The sequence below is a fragment of the Coenobita brevimanus genome, chromosome 99, assembly GCF_032717465.1.
Source record: "Coenobita brevimanus isolate Jiangsu-jjx chromosome 99, ASM3271746v2, whole genome shotgun sequence".
NCBI classification, from domain to species: domain Eukaryota; kingdom Metazoa; phylum Arthropoda; class Malacostraca; order Decapoda; family Coenobitidae; genus Coenobita; species Coenobita brevimanus.
This window is the reverse complement of record NC_137052.1, coordinates 4974245-4993273: the sequence shown is the minus strand read 5'-3', so window position 1 is coordinate 4993273 and position 19029 is coordinate 4974245. Positions and strand designations below refer to the sequence as shown.

Sequence of the window (19029 nt, the reverse complement as noted above, 5' to 3'; positions counted from 1 at the left end):
ACTGCACATGCATGAGGTAAGTTTAGTATGGAAAGAAGTACAGTATGACACTTTCTGGTAAGTATAGTATGGGAAAAAATACAATATGAAACATTCTGGTAAATATAGTATGGAAAATAGTACAACATGAAACATTTTGGCTACTTACAGCAAGTCCCTGGCCACCTCGATGAATAACCGCCTCCTCTCGGACTCTGACAGTAAGAACGATTTCCTGAAGCACTTGCACTACACTCTTCCTGAAGTCTTGCACTGAACTTAGTCACTAACACACAGAAGTCCGTTCTTTTCACAGTGTTCACTTTAGTCCAAATAATGTTCCATTAAATTTAAGTGTTGCACATTAACTTTTCCCAAGTTTTTTTAAGTTTCAGCCAAAACAAAGAAGGTTAGTTACGTTAAATTTCTTTTCTACTTAGTCTTTTCTCCCAACTTGAAAACCTTAACACAACACACCGTTTTTTTCACTGCACAACACTCAAAATTCCCGTGTGGTCTAGTGGAGAAGTTCTTGCTGTTTATTCACTGTCAGAGCCCGAGAGTATCACTGGCAGGCGTCCAAGGGGTGCATCGGTGGGTAGTGGTGATGGCGTACCGACTACAGAAGACTCTGAAGACAGCCGCAAACTCACGTCGAGCGGTGACTCCACTGTAGCTGATGTGCTGGGCTGTGGCTCGGAGCATGAGGGCCTGTCTTGGGGAGGCAACGGAGTGGAACCAGGGCTTGGCACAGCGGGGTCACGGGCCTGAAAAAACTGTCAATCGTTGACTGACGCAAGGACCGACGATTCTGGCGATTGATGATGCGCTGCCGGAAAGCACGCACTTCCTCCACGAGTCCCAAGGGCCCCATCTCCCTGTCGCAGTCCGGGTGTTCCAGGTAGTCTAGGACGAACTCTAGATGTTCCCGGAGTGCGCTCAGCTTGGGGATGGCTGGAGTAGTGTCCTGCTGGGCGGAGTCTGCATCATCATCGCCTTCGTCGTCGGAATCTTCAAGTTCGGGACTGACACCAGCAACCGAAGACGCGATCTCGATATCAGACAACGTCTGATACCCAGGATCGCCCTCGTCGTCGTCCAACCACTCACGAACATCGTCCACATCAACATCGTCGCCGTGCGTACGTAGCCGTGCATGGAAGTCATCCACGTCAAACCCTAGGAAATCGTACTCCACATCTGTTCCGAGAAGCAGACGAGACCAACCATTTTCAAGAGTTTTCACAGGGACTTCCTTCCATGCACTAGCCCAGTTGTACAGCGCAGACTTGATGTTGTAGCGGCGAAGGTTTTCCAAAGTCCGCTTGCCTCGAGTGTCACGTCCTTCCCTGCGCTCGTCCTCGTCCTCGAGAACCACCATCACCTCGTCCAGGAACTTCCGACGGTACAGGCGCTTTGTTGCCACGATCACTCCTTGGTCCATTGGTTGAATGAGAGCAGTCGTATTAGGTGGCAGAAACATGCACCTAATACGGCCATTCTCAGCAACCAAGTCCTTGTCGCACGGGTGGGCAGGTGCATTGTCGAGGAGAAGGAGAGCCTTTACCTGGTCGCGAGGAATTCCCAGTGTCTTCGTCTGGTAATGTATGACCTCCTTGACGAAGTGATGGTGAAACCAGTCTTTGAAAATCACAGCTGTGAACCATGCTTTCAAAGAATGGTACCATACGACAGGAAGGACATCCATCACCCCACGAAGGCACCGAGGCTGCTTTGCACGGCCAACAATAACGGGCTTAAGCCGGTGCATGCCGTTAGCATTGGCACAACACAAAGCAGATATCCGTTCCTTAGAAAGCTTGCGGCCAGGTACACGCTTCTCCGTCTCATCGGCGAGAGTGTTCGTTGGCACCGAGCGATAGAATAGGCCAGTTTCGTCAGCGTTATAGACTTGACCGAGAGTGAGGCCCTCCCTGTCGATCAAGCCTTTCACCTTGTGCCGAAACTCGTCCACTCCATCCTCGTTAGCGTCCAATGCTTCGCCATGTGCTTTACGGTTAGTAAGGCCATGTCGCAACTTGAACGCGAAGAGCCAACCCTCGGATGCCTTGAAGTCTAGGGCGTCGTGAAGCCTTGCAAACTTCTCAGCAGCAGCCTTCAGCTCCGTTCCACGTACCATCACACCAGCTGCACGTTGCTGTCGATACCAAATCAACGTGGAGCGGTCGATCTCTGCATACTTGGGAGTAAACATAACCTTCCTCTCCACGTTGCGTTTGCTTCTCGACGAGAAGTCAGCCGTGTACTGCATGAGCTTGTCTCGGGAACGCTTGATATCAAACAAAGTCGACCGGGCCAGGTTGAACTCGCGGAGAATGCGAGAGGAAGACCAACCCGCATCAACCTTCTCCAATATCTCCCGTTTCTTCTCCAGAGTCAACACCACTCTCTTCCTTTTCTCAGGAGGCGGGGCCATCATCACACACACTAAGAGTAGGGCAGAGAGCAGCAGGAGGCCTTGCAGCAAGTACGGCACCACCACAAAAGCGAGCATGTGGGCAGCCATTACGAAGAGCGCAGGTCCAGTCGCGGTGAGAGACAGGCGGGAAGTGGGGAGGATGCAGCGGCGCTCTATCGGACGTCGGAGGAATGACGAACCAAAACAATGCTCTCACGCGGCGCGCGCGGCAAGTTCAAATTACGGACGGCAAAAAATCGGGTTTTTTTCCAATTTTTTTGGATTTTCGGACCATTTTGGGAATGTTTGATCCCAGGACGATAAGGTTCGGTTAGTGGGGATGTTCGGTTATTGGGCGTCCGGATATTAGAGTGATTACTGTATATATATATATATATATATATATATATATATATATATATATATATATATATATATATATATATATATATATACACAGTACCCTCGCGTCCAGCACGGTAATATTGTCATGCATGGGTCACGTGTTGGACCAAAAACGTGTTGGACTAACAATACAGCTTATGGGGAAAAATGAATTATGTCAGCAACCCTCGGAAAAGTCACCCTAAATACCTACCATATACCTATACATATATTGGTACTATTGTAATTATAATAAATGGTACTGTGCTATGAATGATAACTAACCTTTTAGGATAGTGTTGGTGGGCTTGCTGGGAATGGAAGGTGGTATCCAAGGCTGTAGTTAGTCCTACTGGGTCCCCGGAGGATGGCTGCTGGCGTCACTAGCGGGTAATGGCTGTTGCTCCTCCTCAACCTCCCTCATAAATCCTTCGAAATCACACTCAGAATCACTATCTTCGTCCACAGCCATGGAAGGTCCTGCTTCTGCCTGTCCTAGCCCTGTAATCCTCTGCAAAGTGCATGCTTCTCACACTGTTGCCAGAGCCCCGTCTCGTGACTGTGGAAAGTGATCGCTGTCGCTGACTCGGCAGAGAATCAGGAGAAGCAACTTTGTTTATAAACTGGTATGCATGCCGATGAGAAGGGTTTCAAAACGATTGATATTTATTCTAAAATATTAATATGTATTCAGTGTCAGGCTAAATGTTCAATGCTGTAGTACGATACATTCTCTGTCGAGTCGCCTGGGTTTTGGTCACACTGTTTTCCCCATCGTATGCTCGGCAGGAATCCATCCAGATGAATTCCAAATGCCCGTGGTATCGTCGGCAATTTTACCACGTTACCGTTCTGATTTACCATCGTATCCTCGGCAAACCTGGTATGAAGTGCCGTGTGATAGCCTTCGGCTGCCAGGATCTTGTCTTAAGTTTTTTATTATGATCATGTTGGCTTCATTCATGTCGTAGGCCTTGGCAATGTCAACTTTCCTCTCCCCTTTCTTCTTCCTCTCAATGCTTTCTAGCTTGGTGGCCTGAGGGAGGTGCCGACGCTTCTTGGGGTTCTCAGAAGGCTTCCTAGGCATCGTGAGCAGGGTAAAATGCAGTAACAAGGGCAGAAAATGCAGCAAGAAAAAAGCACCTTCCAATGTAATTATGCGACTAAGTGGCTCTGTGGCGGGAGAAATGTAAACAAAACATCACATGACACCAGAAGTGTTTTTAATTGGGTGGCATTACGATCACGTCACGATAGCGGGCGGGGAAGGCTACTTGATCAGAAGTTTTTCATTGGCTATCATCATCATGGGAATGTCCAGTATGGCCGTGTTGGACCAGGGGTGATCGTGCTAGAGTGAACTCTGCGGATTTGGCCCACTTCTTGGAGCTCTGTGCATGTCATGCTAACACACTAGTGTTGCAGTAATTAAATCGTATTAAATAATACTAATTAATTGCTCACCGTGCTGGACTCGAATCGTGCTGGACTAACGCGTGCTGGACGCGAGGGTACTGTGTATACATATATACATATATATATATTACAAAAGGCGGGGGCCAAGGCCGCATGGCCCTCCCCCCCTCGGTATGCCATTGCTTCACTGTACCAGTTTTACACAAACAGTTCTATTGACTGCCAAGTTACAAAGATGGGTGTAACACTTATTGTGTGCATCTTCAAACATACTTCCATTATACACTTTGTCAATTCTCTTGCTTCCACAGTCTCCTCACCCCAGTTTCTTACACAGTAACTTAACATATTCAAATATCTTCTTGGCTTTCAATGCATCACATAACAGTAAATCAGTTTTGGCAAATGCTTTGCAGCTATTTTTATATTTAGTGAGATGATATGGGTGTATAGAGTAAAAATGGGGTGGTAAATAAGGTATGTCTGAGAGGAGGAGGAGAAGGTGTGGTAGGCCAAAAAAGTGGATCAAAGTGGTAAATGAGTGTGTAACAATGAGTGATACAGAGGTTGATGACGTTAAGGAACTGATGAGACATCAAGTTGGGTGGATGAAGCTTGTAAGGAGTGAAGGACATGGATTTGGCACCCCTATTAACTTGACAGTTGTTGGACTGACTATGTCTGATTGGTAAATATGGAGTGCACACGTGAGGAAAGCTGTGTCTGTTGAGTAGGGATTTTGATGTGTGTGACCCATTTCACTGGACAGATTAGTTCTCCCACTATCATGACCTCATTTTTCTTTCTCTCTTTTTCCTTGCTTTTGCAGACTAAACTCATCTCATTTGCGGGTTGGACAAAAGAGGCCATATGATTGATGATGATGATGATGATGATGATGATGATGATGACAATGCCAACAATGAAGATCAACATGAACATGAAGATGGTGATGGTGATGATGGTGGTAATGAATATGATGATGATTATTATGATGATGACAATGATTATAAATTGGAAAGAAAATTTCCAGACATGTCTCTAGTGTCAAGGAGTCCAAGAGGGTTAATATATCAGAAACATTCAAGGTAATACCCAGTGATCAGTAACTTGGGAGACAAACTTAATATATGGTATATCTCATTCAAACCTGCGACTTCTGAAAATAAACTATTATTTCTGTTCAGTTTCTGTACTATTAGTATTTCAAAACCATCACTCTAGAGCAAGAATCAGTACAGCAGTCCATTAACAAACCAAGCAGTAAATATAAACAAAATTAATAAAGTCAGATATCACACACACACACACACACAGAAACAAAAGAGATACAGAAGAAGTGGGATATCTTTCTAGACCTCTACAATTTGGGAGTGGAAAAATTTGTACCAAGAGTAAGAGGGAAAGAAAACAAGAAAAAGGAGTGGTTTAATAGAAGGTGTATGATAGCAAAAAAAGAGAGAGATAAGGCGTGGAACAATTGGAGAAAGAGAGGTAACAACAGAACAAAGGAAGAATATAAAAGAACAAGAAATGAATACACAAGAATAAGTAGAGAAGAAGAAAGGAATTTTGAAAAAGGTATAATAGACAAATGCAAGGAAGAACCCAAACTGTTTTATAGATTTGTTAATGGCAAACTGAAACAAAAGGAAGGAATCACCAAACTGAAAGTAGAAGGAGAGGTCTTTAAGGATGCGGCAATGCAAGCAGAAATAATGAACAAATGTTTCCAGTCAGTTTTCACTAAAGAAAAGGAGCTTGTGGAAGGGGAGGGAGTGATTAGAAATGTTCCTGTGATAAAAGATATAAAAGTGGAGGTAGAGGAAGTGTATATATTACTGGAAACTCAAGAATTAAAGGAAAGCCCCAGGACCTGATGGAATTTCTAATTGGGTACTGAAGGAATGCAGAGAACAACTGGCGGATAAAATTCACAGTTTAATCGTATGCTCACTGGAAGAGGGGAAAGTGCCAAAAGAATGGAAGAGGGCAAATGTGGTACCAATTTACAAGGGAGGAAACAGGGAAGAACCCCTGAATTATAGACCAGTGTCTCTAACCAGCATGGTCGCAAAATTGTGTGAGAGAATCCTGAAAGACAGATGGATAAAATATCTGGAAGAGATGAATATTTTGGCTGAATAGTTTGGATTCAGAAGTGAAAGGTCATGTGTTTCTAACTTGTTAAGCTTTTACTCAAGAGTGATTGACATGGTACAGGAGAGAGATGGTTGGGTGGATTGTGTGTACTTAGACTTAGAGAAGCCCTTTGACAAGGTACCTCATAAAAGACTAATGTGGAAACTAGAATATATAGGAGGACTGAAGGGGAAACTTCTGGAATGGATGAGAGACTTTTTGAGAGACAGACAAATGAGGGCAGTAATAAAGGATAGGATGTCTGGATGGAGGGAAGTAACAAGTGGAGTCCCTCAAGGCTCGGTGTTGGCGCCAGTAATGTTCCTGATTTACGTAAATGATATGGTAGATGGAGTGAACAGTTATGCAAGTCTGTTTGCTGATGATGTAAAGATCCTGAGGAAGGTAGAGGTTGAGGAGGATTGTAAAATACTGCAGGAGGATTTGGATAGGATACACAATTGGAGCCGGACGTGGGAAATGAAATTTGATGTAAAGAAATGTAAGATATTGGAAATGGGTAAAAGTACCAGGAGGCCATCACTGAATTATTTGTTGGGTGATGAATTAATCACAAAAAGGAGAGAAGAGAAAGATTTTGGAGTGCTGGTCCAAGATAGTTTGTCACCAGAAAAGCACATTAACAAGATAGTTGGAGAGACTTATAAACTCTTGACTAACATAAGAGTAGCATTTCATTATATGGATGAGGAGATGATGAAAAAATTGATAGTGGCAATGATCCGCCCCAGGTTAGAATATGCAGCAGTAGTGTGGTCCCCACACAAAAAGAAAGATATAAACAAGATTGAGAGAATACAAAGAACAGCAACCAAGAGGGTCCCCAGTCTGACAGACCTGTCATACAGAGAGAGGCTGGAAAAACTGGATTTGCCTTCCTTAGAGGAATGGAGAAAGAGGAGAGACATGATTGCAGTGTTCAGGACCATGGTGGGAGTAGATAAAATTGACAAAGAAGATCTGTTTGTATGGGATAAGAGAGCAACAAGAGGACACGGAATGAAATTGAAAAAGTCAAGCTGCTTGAAGGATATCAAGAAATATAGCTTTCCTTACAGAAGTACTGTCAAAGACGAGGGAGAGTGGCCATGCGCAGTTTGCCACAAGGGCGTGGGAAGTAATTCCATCTTGTGCAGTGTGTGTGATAAATGGGTGCATAAGAGATGTAGTGGTATCAGAGGTAGACTGCGAGATAATGCTGATTTTATGTGTACGGCATGCCGGGGTGAGCAGGTGGAGATCGTCAGACGTGAAAGGATTGAACTTGCTGGTGAATCTCTTGAGTGTGTGGAAGAGTTTTGTTATTTGGGAGACATGGTGTGTACTGAAGGTGGGGCTGGGGCTAGCTCTGTGGCTAGGGTGAGAAGTGGTTGGAAGAAGTTCAGGGAGCTCTTGCCTCTCCTGACATTGAGAGGGCTCTCCCTACGTGCTAAGGGGTCTTTGTATGCAGCATGTGTTAGGAGTGTAATGCTGTATGGCAGTGAGACCTGGGCAGTGAAGGAGGAAGACATTCGCCGGCTCAGACGTACAGAAATGACAATGATTAGGTGGATGTGCAGTGCGTCCCTGCGTCCAAGGCCTGGAGCCACTGGGTTTACAATGGAAGAGTTGAGAGGTAGGATGGGACTGGAGTGTATTGGTGTTGTGATGAGGAGAGGTAGATTGAGGTGGTCTGGACATGTGAAGAGGATGGGGGATGATAATTGGGTGAGGAAGGTGAGAAGTGTTAATATTGGGGGTGGGGTTATGAGGGGTAGACCAAGAAAGACATGGGACGAGGTCATTAAGTGTGACCTTAGGGTTAAGGGACTGAACAGGGAGGCTGCAATGGATCGTGCAGCATGGAGAGCCGCCATTAGGTGACCAAGGCCGACACATCCAAGCATGTTGGAGCCTTTAAAAACGAAAACGAAAATGAAGTATAGACTTATGGAATAGCCTGGACAAAGAGATCATCCAGTCTAAAAACTTAAACGAGTTTAAAGCCAAATTTGACTTATTGAGAAACAGCGATGGAAACCCACGAGCATGGTACATTCCGTGTATATCACAATTAGGTATAAATACTTAAATATTGGAACGACTTAGACAAAGAGGTGGTGCATGAGAAAAACATTCATGTGTGTAAAGGTAGACTTGATAAATGTGGATATGGAGACAGGACAACACGAGCATTGCTCAATTCCTGTATACTACAAATAAGTAAATACAAATAGATAAATACACACACACACACACACACAAAAGAAAGAAAAGAAAAACAGAGGAATAGCAATGTTATTAACTAAAAGAGGCTATTAATTGCAATATTCTATTAATCAAATATTAGCTGAACAAGAAAATTATTATAGTTCAAAGTTAACCCATGTTTGGATTCTGAACCATACCAGAAATAAATAGGAAGTGAATTTCTACTGATGTTTCAGGGTGTATTATCTGCTTATGGGCAGAAATATCTTTGACTACAACCATATCTTATGGCTATAAACATAAGAACTGTGATAACAAGCTGTGTGAGGTTTAACTGATAAATTATGTGAAATCTTTTAAAGTTGGATTTGAAGTAAAGCAATAAATTATCATAAATACAGCAGACCTCCAGCAACCTGGGTATCCTGTAACAAGGACCTGAACCATTCAGTTTTGTTCAAATTCACAATGGTTAACAAAAGATTTCCTTTTCAATAATGCTCCTCAAAATTTTCAAAATGCCTAATGACACATACCCCTGCAATGTCAGTGGATTAGCAGCTCTGGTCTTGCTGACTGTGTTTCTGACTTACCTACTTATTAACTAGCTGATTACACAAAAGTATGGTGGATATGGTTATAAAAATTAATTTATCATCATCTCCAATATAATAACTGGAGCTTCACTTTCCAATACAGGTACCAGAGCTTCAGTTACACTGATAAGCTTCAATAATTAGGTTTCATATATCTGATTCTTCTTTACCATATGCAGGAATAAGTTATCAGGTACAAGCATCACATGTTTCTTGCTGCACTTGACACAACCTGAGTCAAACTACCGCCAAGATGAGTCAAAATTTAGTTATCCAGATTGCATTACCGCAGGGCCTACTATATTTAGTAATCTAGTTCACATCATAACTCCCTTATAAAAACAAAAGCCATGAGTAATAGTCCTCCAAAATTTCAATTCTGTTAAGCAAGAACTGTTCAACTTAAAACACTAGCAGTAATCATTTCATCTAAGCACTGAATTATCATGGCCTCAATTTTGTTAACTGTAGTGACACAATACTGTATTCAGAATCCACTTTGGTAAGTCATGAGCTTTGCCCAAAGCCTGAATTTCAGGATTACTTGTAAGCCATGAGCTTTGCTCGAAGTCTGAGTTTCAGGATTACTTACAACAGATTCCATCTACTTACTGACATTCTGCCTCAAATGATTTAGAAGGATCATTGCATGAGGAGAACTTCCCCTAAAAAAATGGTAAAGAAAATTTGTTAAATAAGTATTATGATAATAAATAAATTCTCTAAATATTGGGTCATACATATAAACTTACTTGCAGTCAGGTTCCAATGTTTTGGATCTATCATTACAGCGGAAGAACTTGCCCTGGAAGTGAACAGATCTGGGTAAAGACCTCAGTTAGAACAAAACTGGTTGTACATATATCTATGACACATCCTTACATTAAATTTCAAGGAAAATTATCTGACTGATTTCCAAACAAAGTTTCTGATAGTCATACACAGGACTATACATACTACATAACCTCTTTATGTATCACAGCAAGTACTGACACTTGTGCAGATCATAAACTATAATACTGAAAAAAGCTAAGACAGTCTTCAAGATCAAAATTCATCAGATGAAATGTGTAAACCAAAGTTTGCCAAAAAAAAAAAAAAAAAAAAAAAAACTTACAATATATGAATATTTCATACTGAGAAGAGTTTATGAAAATACATGGCTAAATTAACTTACAGAGCTACATTATATTCAGTACCTGTAATACTGAAAGACTGACAAACATCTTGTGAGTTAAAAGCATATGAATACTAAACATTTAAATATGCAATATTACAATTTTCATTCCATTGTTAAATATATTAACTGAAATTATCAGTATATTATATATATATATATATATATATATATATATATATATATATAAGTATATATATATACAGTAATATCCCAATATACGATACCCCTAGATGTGATACCCCAGCTTAACGATGGGGGTAGAAATACTGTACCACCATACCCTGCCTAACGATGGCCAAACTCCAGTTTAACAATGTGTTTTAATATTTTTTTTTACCGATCTGGAAGATATGTCAGACAAAAATTGTGTGTTTAGGTTGATTTATAAACAGTTTTTAGACCTAGACTAATGTCTTTTAGCCATAGGTGAGGTGAACATTGTCATTTTGGGGTACAGTTTACTAAGTCTGATTTTTTCCAGACTTATATTTGATGATTTTCTTATTATATTTGTTGGTTTTAGTGAGTTATTTCAGGTGTTAGGCTTAGGTTAGCTTCCTTTACAGCTGTTACGCCATTTAGATTGGCTTTAAACTTGTTTTTGGGCTCATCTGGGTGGGTTTTGGTCTTGGCCTGGGGGGGAACCCCAAGGCTGATAAATGCTCCACATTACTTTATATGTTAAAAGTACCCTGATATACAATACCCCACCTAACACTGGGGTTTTACCTAACCAATTACATCGTTAACCCAGGGTATACCAGTATGTATATGTGTATATCTATCTATCTATCTATCTATATATATATATATATATATATATATATATATATATATATATATATATATAGTACACTGATACTGTAATGCCATGAATGAAATATGTGAAGAATATGGGCTTGTGAGAATTGATACATTAAAATGGGGCAGTAAAAAAAAAAAAAAAAAAAAAAATGTGCATTAGGAAAAAAAGTTTGAGTGCAGGAAGAATAACTGGAAATACTAAATAATATAATTACTTCTCATAATAATAGAGCAGGGATGGAAAATAAAAGAGCAGCATGTTCCTTGCACAATATGCGTTCATATAAAGGGTAGAGGATGGCTGACAACAAAAGTAAAATACGAAGTAAACTCTCAATTATCTGTCATCACAATAACCGGCTCAACATAATACTGTATCGGACACTTGTTGCTTGACTCTATTAAACCAATATCTTTCGGAAGTTGGCAATATCCAGCGCCAAAATTGGGGAAGCAACCAGCAGTCCTATGCAATATCTGGCTGAAAGGCATATCATCCGGTTCGGATGCAAAAGCCAACTGGTGCCCAGGAAAACCCTACAAAGCACCAGTGTACTGCGTTGCAGGAGTCTCCCACCTGGTGTGCCATGCCTACCGTAGCTCTCTCATTTTCTCCCGTGGATCTCATACAGCGAAGACATGTCTATGTGCTCTCCTCTTGTGACAATGCGGTGGCAAAACCCTAGAGCTGAGACTTACTCTGTGGCCTTCCATGCCTCACTCATTGTCGATGCAAAGCTTATGGCCTCTCAGTGCTTTGTGTCCTAGAGCTCTATTGTGATTCTGAAATTACTGAACATGTAGTTACTGCCACCAGACCACACAGGATTATGTGCGCTGTACTGTACTGCATGGTGTACAACTCTACCCTCCACTGATGCAAACACTAGGTATGTAACTAGCACACTGTGTTACTGTACTGTATCAATACTGTATTGTATTTTATGTTTAATTTATCATTTTTTCTCATGGGAAAGCTTTTAAGACAGAGAATCGAGATGAACAGTAACGCTTTATCCAACTCGACACCGAATGCTGAGCTGATGGGGGGGTACTATGCAATATCTGACATTCTACACTAACCAGCATAAGGGCTGGCTGAATTACATAGGATAATTGAGAGTTTACTATATATTATACAGTTTTTTATTGGTAGTAACATGTGCAATGCACTACTTGCAACATCCTACCCCTTGATTTATCAACTGCATAAGTACAGTACAAAACGATGATCATGAGAGAGAAGTGACTACATCAGGTATTGTAAAACTCCTTGTTGACTGTTTCTGAAATGCTGTATTCTAAATCAACTAGCTCTAAAGTACTGTATAAAGATTGTAAAACAATGTTCTGCTGTGTCAAAATCTACCTTTTCTTTTACAGGTAGTCACAAACAGAGCAAAATAATCTGGTTTATGTCCAGAAGCCAGATATCCACCAGTTCACTATACTACTGAACTACACTCAAACCTCAATTTAAGATTTCTCCATTTAAGGAATTTCAGATTTAAGGGACTCCATATTCTACTTGATAAATGGACAAGACCATTCAAAAATGATACATAATGTCTAGGTTATACACATTAATGTTTCTTTATACAGTACCCATAAAATAATATTCATAATCATATAAATAAGATAAATGAAAAAATCATTGCATTTCATAATAAAATTGTCTTTGTATGTGGTAAAACAATGGACATTTTCAAGTAACGGACAAGTTGATTTCCCATTTAGTCCCTTAAATCAAGGTTTGTGTGTATCTAAATTTTCAAATATACTGGCAAAATGCCAGATAAATTCAACTAGGATTCATAAATATGCAGAAAAGACAGATATACAGTACTTTATAACTAACTAAAATCGGTCACATCAAATGATGTCAAGCTTCCTTTTAGGGAATCACAACACTGAGGTTGGCTATGGTACAGTTGATGCTTTCCATGGACTGGAAGCTAAACAAAGTGCCAAAGCAGCTAATTTCTTCCTAGAGTTCCTGCAAACTGCTGGGAAAAGAAACCTGAGGAGTAATAAAATCTGTAACAATGAGTCTCAGGACCCAGTTTACCAGTGACTGAGTTTCCTGTCTAAGATCAACGACTATCTGCCTGGTTACGAAGCTGGTACCCACATTTCACTCTCATGGTATTAAGGCACCTCCTATGGTCAATGGTAGCTAACCATGTACTACCTAAATCTAAAAAGATATGTGACAATGCAGGATCCTCAATGACACCTTCAAGCAAAGGACAAACAGCTGTTTGAGATCGTAGCCTCATTCCATGTTGGATACTGTTACATTCCGCTTGCGTGTGCTAGAAATCAAAACGTGATGACAGCTGATATGCCAAGTGCATTGCTAATACATGCAGTATGTTTCTTCCTGACATCACAATAAAAGAATATTATATTGGGGTTTCTGACACACCAAAAAGGCAGACTTTTACTCCTAAGTGCTGCAGACACTACAAATAGCTGCCAGCATCAGAGTCCACTTCCTTACTACACCTCAGTACTGCAATCTTAGCTGTTGTTGCTTATTCCCAATCTGTCCAGCTGAGTAGACCCATCAACCACATGTATGCAATTACTGTACTTCTTCGAGACATTCTACAGGAATTATGCAGTATATACACCACACAGGGATCTGGTGTCCCTAGTGGTAGACAGTATGTCATCAAGGACAGGCCAGGGTCCTTCCCAAGGATGCGTGATCCCCTAATGAATTCAACTGAATGTTAGACACACGAAGACTATGATAACGTACTGCTATGTCAGCAAGAGGAAACCTATGCCTTCAGCTCTTTTAGCCTAATCCAGAAAATAACCCACAGAATAAAACAGGCTTATTTTGGGAAAGGCAAAGTTATGCTTCCTTTGGAACTGGGTTATTGTTATATGGTCCCAGGATTCACAGCAATTGCCAATTTATTAATTTAACATCACACTGTTCTCCAGTTAGCATATTATACAGTTGGCAGAGGAAGTTCATGTAGCTGTTGCCTCTCATAGCACTGAGAGGGCTCTCCCTCAGTACTAAGGGATGATTTTATGTGGCATGTGTTGGGAGTGTAATGCTATATGGTAGCTGAAACCTGGGCAATAAAGGAAGAGGATATTTATAGACTAAAATGTACAGAAATAACAATGATTAGGTGGATGTGTAGTGCATCCTTGAATTTGCGGCCTGTGGGGGCTTGGATTGCAAATAAAGGTTTGAGAGGAAGGATGGGATTGGAATGTATTGGTATTGTAATGAGGAGGGGTAGATTGAGATGGTCTGGACATGTTGAGAGGATGGAGGATGACAACTGGGTGTGGAAGGTGAGAAATGAGAACATCAGGGGTAGGGATGCGAGAGGCAGACTGAAAAAAGACCTGGGATGAGATCACAGAGTGTGACCTCAGGGATAAGAGAATGAACTGGGAGACTGACAAAGACTGAGCAGCATGGACAGCCACCAGCAGGTGGCTAAGGCTGATGCATACAAGCATATTGGAGTCTTTACGAGGCCTGTTCATAAAGTGTCCGACCTTTGGCTCTAAAAAAAATATGAGCTAAGACAGTAATCCCCCTCAAAGTAGGCCCCTTCTGACTTGACACATGCATCCCAGTATTCTTTCCACTACCTGAAACATTTTTCAAAGTTGGTTTTCATTATATCCTCCAGGTGCTTCATCGCATTCGTCATGATCTTTTCTCTTACCTCAAATCAGGAACCCTTCACCAGAATTTTGAGCTTGAGGAATAACCAAAGGTTGCACAGAGCCATGTAAGGTGTGTGGGGAGCCTGCCAGACCTGCAGGATGTCGTGCTTGTTGAAAAATTCCTAAATCAATTGAGAAGAATGGGCTGGGGTGTTGTCATGGTGCAGCTTCCACCTTGCCATTTCCCAACTGTCTGGTCTCTCCCACCAAACTGCGACTTGAAGACGACGGATAATGTCGAGGTAGTAATGCTTGTTAACAGTCTGACCTTCTGGTGCATATTCATGATGTACAACACCATAGTAGTAAAAAAAAAAAAAAAAAAAAAGTCAACATGTGATCGCCTTTCACCTTGCTGCAGACCTGTTGTATTTTTTTTGACCAAGGCGACCCTGCACGCTTGCACTGGGATGGCTGTTCTTTGGTTTCTGGATTGTACCTATACACCCAAGTCTCATCTCCAGTAATAACAGTCTTCAGAAAGTCTGGATCATGATGTGCACACTCAACATGTCTTGAGCAACGGTCATCCAACAGAAGAGATCATGACAAATGCAATGAAGCACCTGCAGCACATAACAAAAACCGACTCAAAAAATGTTTCAAGCAGGGCAATGAATGTTGGGCTACATGTGTCAGGTAAGAAGGGGCCTACTTGGAGGGGGATTAGCGTCCTAGCTCAACAGGTTAGTTATTTATTTTTTAGGCCCTAAGGTAGGATACTTTCTAAACAGACCTCATATAAACAATAAGATACAAAGCTTGAGATCCACCATCTCCAACCAGGCATATGAATATGCCCAACTAATCAACAGCAGTGAGGAAGCAGCAACAATACTGGGACAGAAAAGAGACAGGTTATTTACCATTCCAAACGTAATGTTTCACCAACCTAGAGTCCCATGTACAGAACACTTGATGAAAACTATGTGCCTCGTCACCTAAAAAACACAAAACCAAACTCATGCATAATCCCAACATCTCTCCCACTCTCTCTCTCTCTCTCTCTCTCTCTCTCTCTCTCTCTCTCTCTCTCTCTCTCTCTCTCTCTCTCTCTAAAATACTCTTCTCCTTTTCTTTTTCACAACATGCAGTGTTTTTCATTCAACTGTACACTTAAAATATCTTTCTATGACATTCATGCATACCTTCTATAAAATTTCCTTGAACATGCCAATACCATTTCAAACTGCTTCTTTTTACCCACAGATATACATACATAAAGCTTTACACTGAACTGACATCCTCATTACCAAATCTTTAATATTAGTACTGTACTGTAAAATTGATAATGGCACAACATGGCTATCAAATTCATTCTGGGTAACTAAACAAGAGCAAGTACACAACCAACAAGTATACAACCAAACCTATAGGTCAAGATTCAGAGTCCTCCCCAGACCCACAAAGCACACTCCTCTCTACCATACTTTCGTCCAAAATTTACATCGTACCCAAACAGACTTCTTCATGAACCTCCGCCTAAAATGGATCCCACAGAGAGAAAAGTTCACCTTCTTAGCCATTTGTACCAACACAAAATACAGCTCAATCCAAACTATCCTTAATGTAATGCCACTCCTTCACTCTGCACCTGACTTACTCACCCTATTCTTGCAACACAGATCCTCTGCTATTCTCACAGTGAAGTTCTTCTTCATGAACCCCCGCCTAAAATGGATCCCACAGAGAGAAAAGTTCACCTTCTTAGCCATTTGTACCAACACAAAATACAACTCAGTCCAAAGTATCCTTAACGTAGTGCCACCTCTCACTCTGCACCTGACTTACCCCACTCTTGCAACACAGATCCTCTACCATTCTCACAGTGAAAGTTCTCATGGAATATCTAGGTAGTGGCCTGATTCCTGCTTTCATAAGACAATACTTCAGTGAAAAATATTATGGTACTCTCTTGCTTTGTTCCCCATTTTTCATTTCTAAGACACATCAATACTTTAGTTTTTAAAACACAATTTTAGGCAGAACTACAAATTTTTTTATTATTCTACATGTTTACTAAAAATCACTTTGTACCCTCTGTGAGATCTGCGTGAACTCAGTTCCCTAGTAGTCCCAGAATTTAGGCAAAATGACATAGATATATGTCCTCTAATTTGTATTAATGAAAAAGGAATACTACTGTATCATCAGTACAGTAAATAACTGCATCTGGATTACACTGCATGGTATTTCATACACAGTAATGCATACAGACTGTACAATGATCCAATTTCAAAATAAACAAAAGTATCCATGCATATACTGTGTGCCCTTTATTAAAAATGATAAGAGTTTATGGCTGTTTGTGGTCACTTAATATGGCACTGCACACAACAAACTTTGAAAACAAGCCAAAAAATTAATAACAATTAAAGTGGCTGAAGTTAAAAATTTATGCAGGCTAGGTCCCAAAGTAAAATCCCTATTTTTGATGAATTGGTGAGTGAATATATAAAACAACATTATTTTTACTTTAAAACACTCTAAATGTTTTCATTCATACCTATAATACCAGTAGTCAGTGGTGCTGGCACCTAAGGAAATTTACTAGCTGACAAATTAAGCATGGTATCAGGTGAGCATACCATGTCAACACTACTATGCTGAGGAGAGAGGTGCAGAAACTCCACTAAGCTTGTGATTATGTAAGAAACTGCCATTAATATTTGACAGAAGTACAGTAGTGGGAATGCTGTGTGTGACAGGTTGTGCAAGAGCCAGGATGGAGCCTCAAAAAACACGTAACATTCTTCACTGTGAGTGTGTGACAAGTGGTGCATGAGTCAGAATGGAGCTCCCAAACACATAGACTACTTCATTGTGGGAGCGTGGTAGGTAGTATCTGAGTACAGAGAATAGCCTGCCACGTGTGGTGCAAAAAAGTTAAACATTAGACTAAGCCTAGTTCAAAATTTCATTTACTTAACTGAGTGAGTAAAGAAAAGATACAATGAATAAAATGGCTATCTCAAGGAAGACAGCTCACCACTAAGTATCGAAAGAAGAGGTAGCAGTAAAACAAGAATGCTGAGAGAGAGAGAGAGAGAGAGAGAGAATGTTATAGTAAGTCTGACTTATTTTTCCTACACACAGTGGAATATCAATGCATTTCTTATAAACTTCTGTGGAAGGTGATGATGGTCCCACAACTACCACACCATTTTAGAGGGGGGGGGGGTCAAGAAAAAATACAGCTGATCTTCCTTAGGTGCCACAACAGTGAATTGGTATGAACATCATTTTTATTGTGATCTAGTACTGCATGTAATCCCTGTACAGGTTTTATCTTTCTAATAATTTATTTTAAATACTGAACAGTATATTACACTGACTTATAACACTACTTTCTTACTTTTGTTATTATCAATAACACATTTCACTCTAACCAAAATTAAGCATTCTGCATACTGCAATCTGATTTCCTTCAATAAATAAATGGGAAAAATTTCTTCTAGGCAAATGGTATCTCCTCTGAATGGGCCTACATTTTCATAAATACTACTGTACAGAGTAGTCCTTCAAAGCCAGTCATAATTGTAAATGATATCTTAATCGATAAACACATAGTTAAACATCCTGAATTCAAAAACTTAGTGATAGAGAATATGGTTTTTGCAACAAAAGATCAACGACTGATATACTCCATCTCCTGACTCATACCATCTGACCAACTTGGAGAAACTCATGCGGTAGCCCTTGATATTAAAATAAGAGTAAAAATAGATGATGTATATTTCAAGTTCCACTCAATTAATGATGGCGTGCCACAAGGATCAGTTCAGCCCTATTCCTAGTTCATATTAATCTGTCACCCACAATCCCATCCATTCATATGCAGATGACTCAACACTTCACAGTTCATTCACACTCAAAAACCCATTCACGAAGTTTAGTATCTCTAACTCTCAACTCAGTGCAGCCATCCCCATAAATCAAGACTTATCTAAGATCACTGAATGGGGACAAAATAACCTTGTCTCATTTAATGCAAGTAAAACCAAATATATACAATTTACTAACAGACTGATATTGCCAGATTCCTATATTACCTTCAATGCTACTATTATTCCCATTTCCAAAAGTATTGGAAATTCTCACTGTTTCACTTAACAATGCCCTCAGCTGGCCCTCTCATGTCAGTTCACTTGCTAAAACCACCTCAAAGAAACGTGGATTATTGTATGGAG

The 19029-nt window shown here is 40.6% G+C and overlaps 1 protein-coding gene across 1 annotated transcript in view; it reads right to left on the bottom strand.

Moving 5' to 3' along the window:
• Window positions 1-19029, bottom strand: part of LOC145414371 (muscle calcium channel subunit alpha-1-like) — a 1622725-nt gene that overhangs the window by 554651 nt on the left and 1049045 nt on the right. Inside the window, exon 27 of the mRNA XM_080283905.1 lies at window positions 9900-9952. Within this exon, the coding sequence (XP_080140031.1) occupies window positions 9900-9952 (53 nt within the window). The remainder of the gene's footprint in view (window positions 1-9899; window positions 9953-19029) is intronic.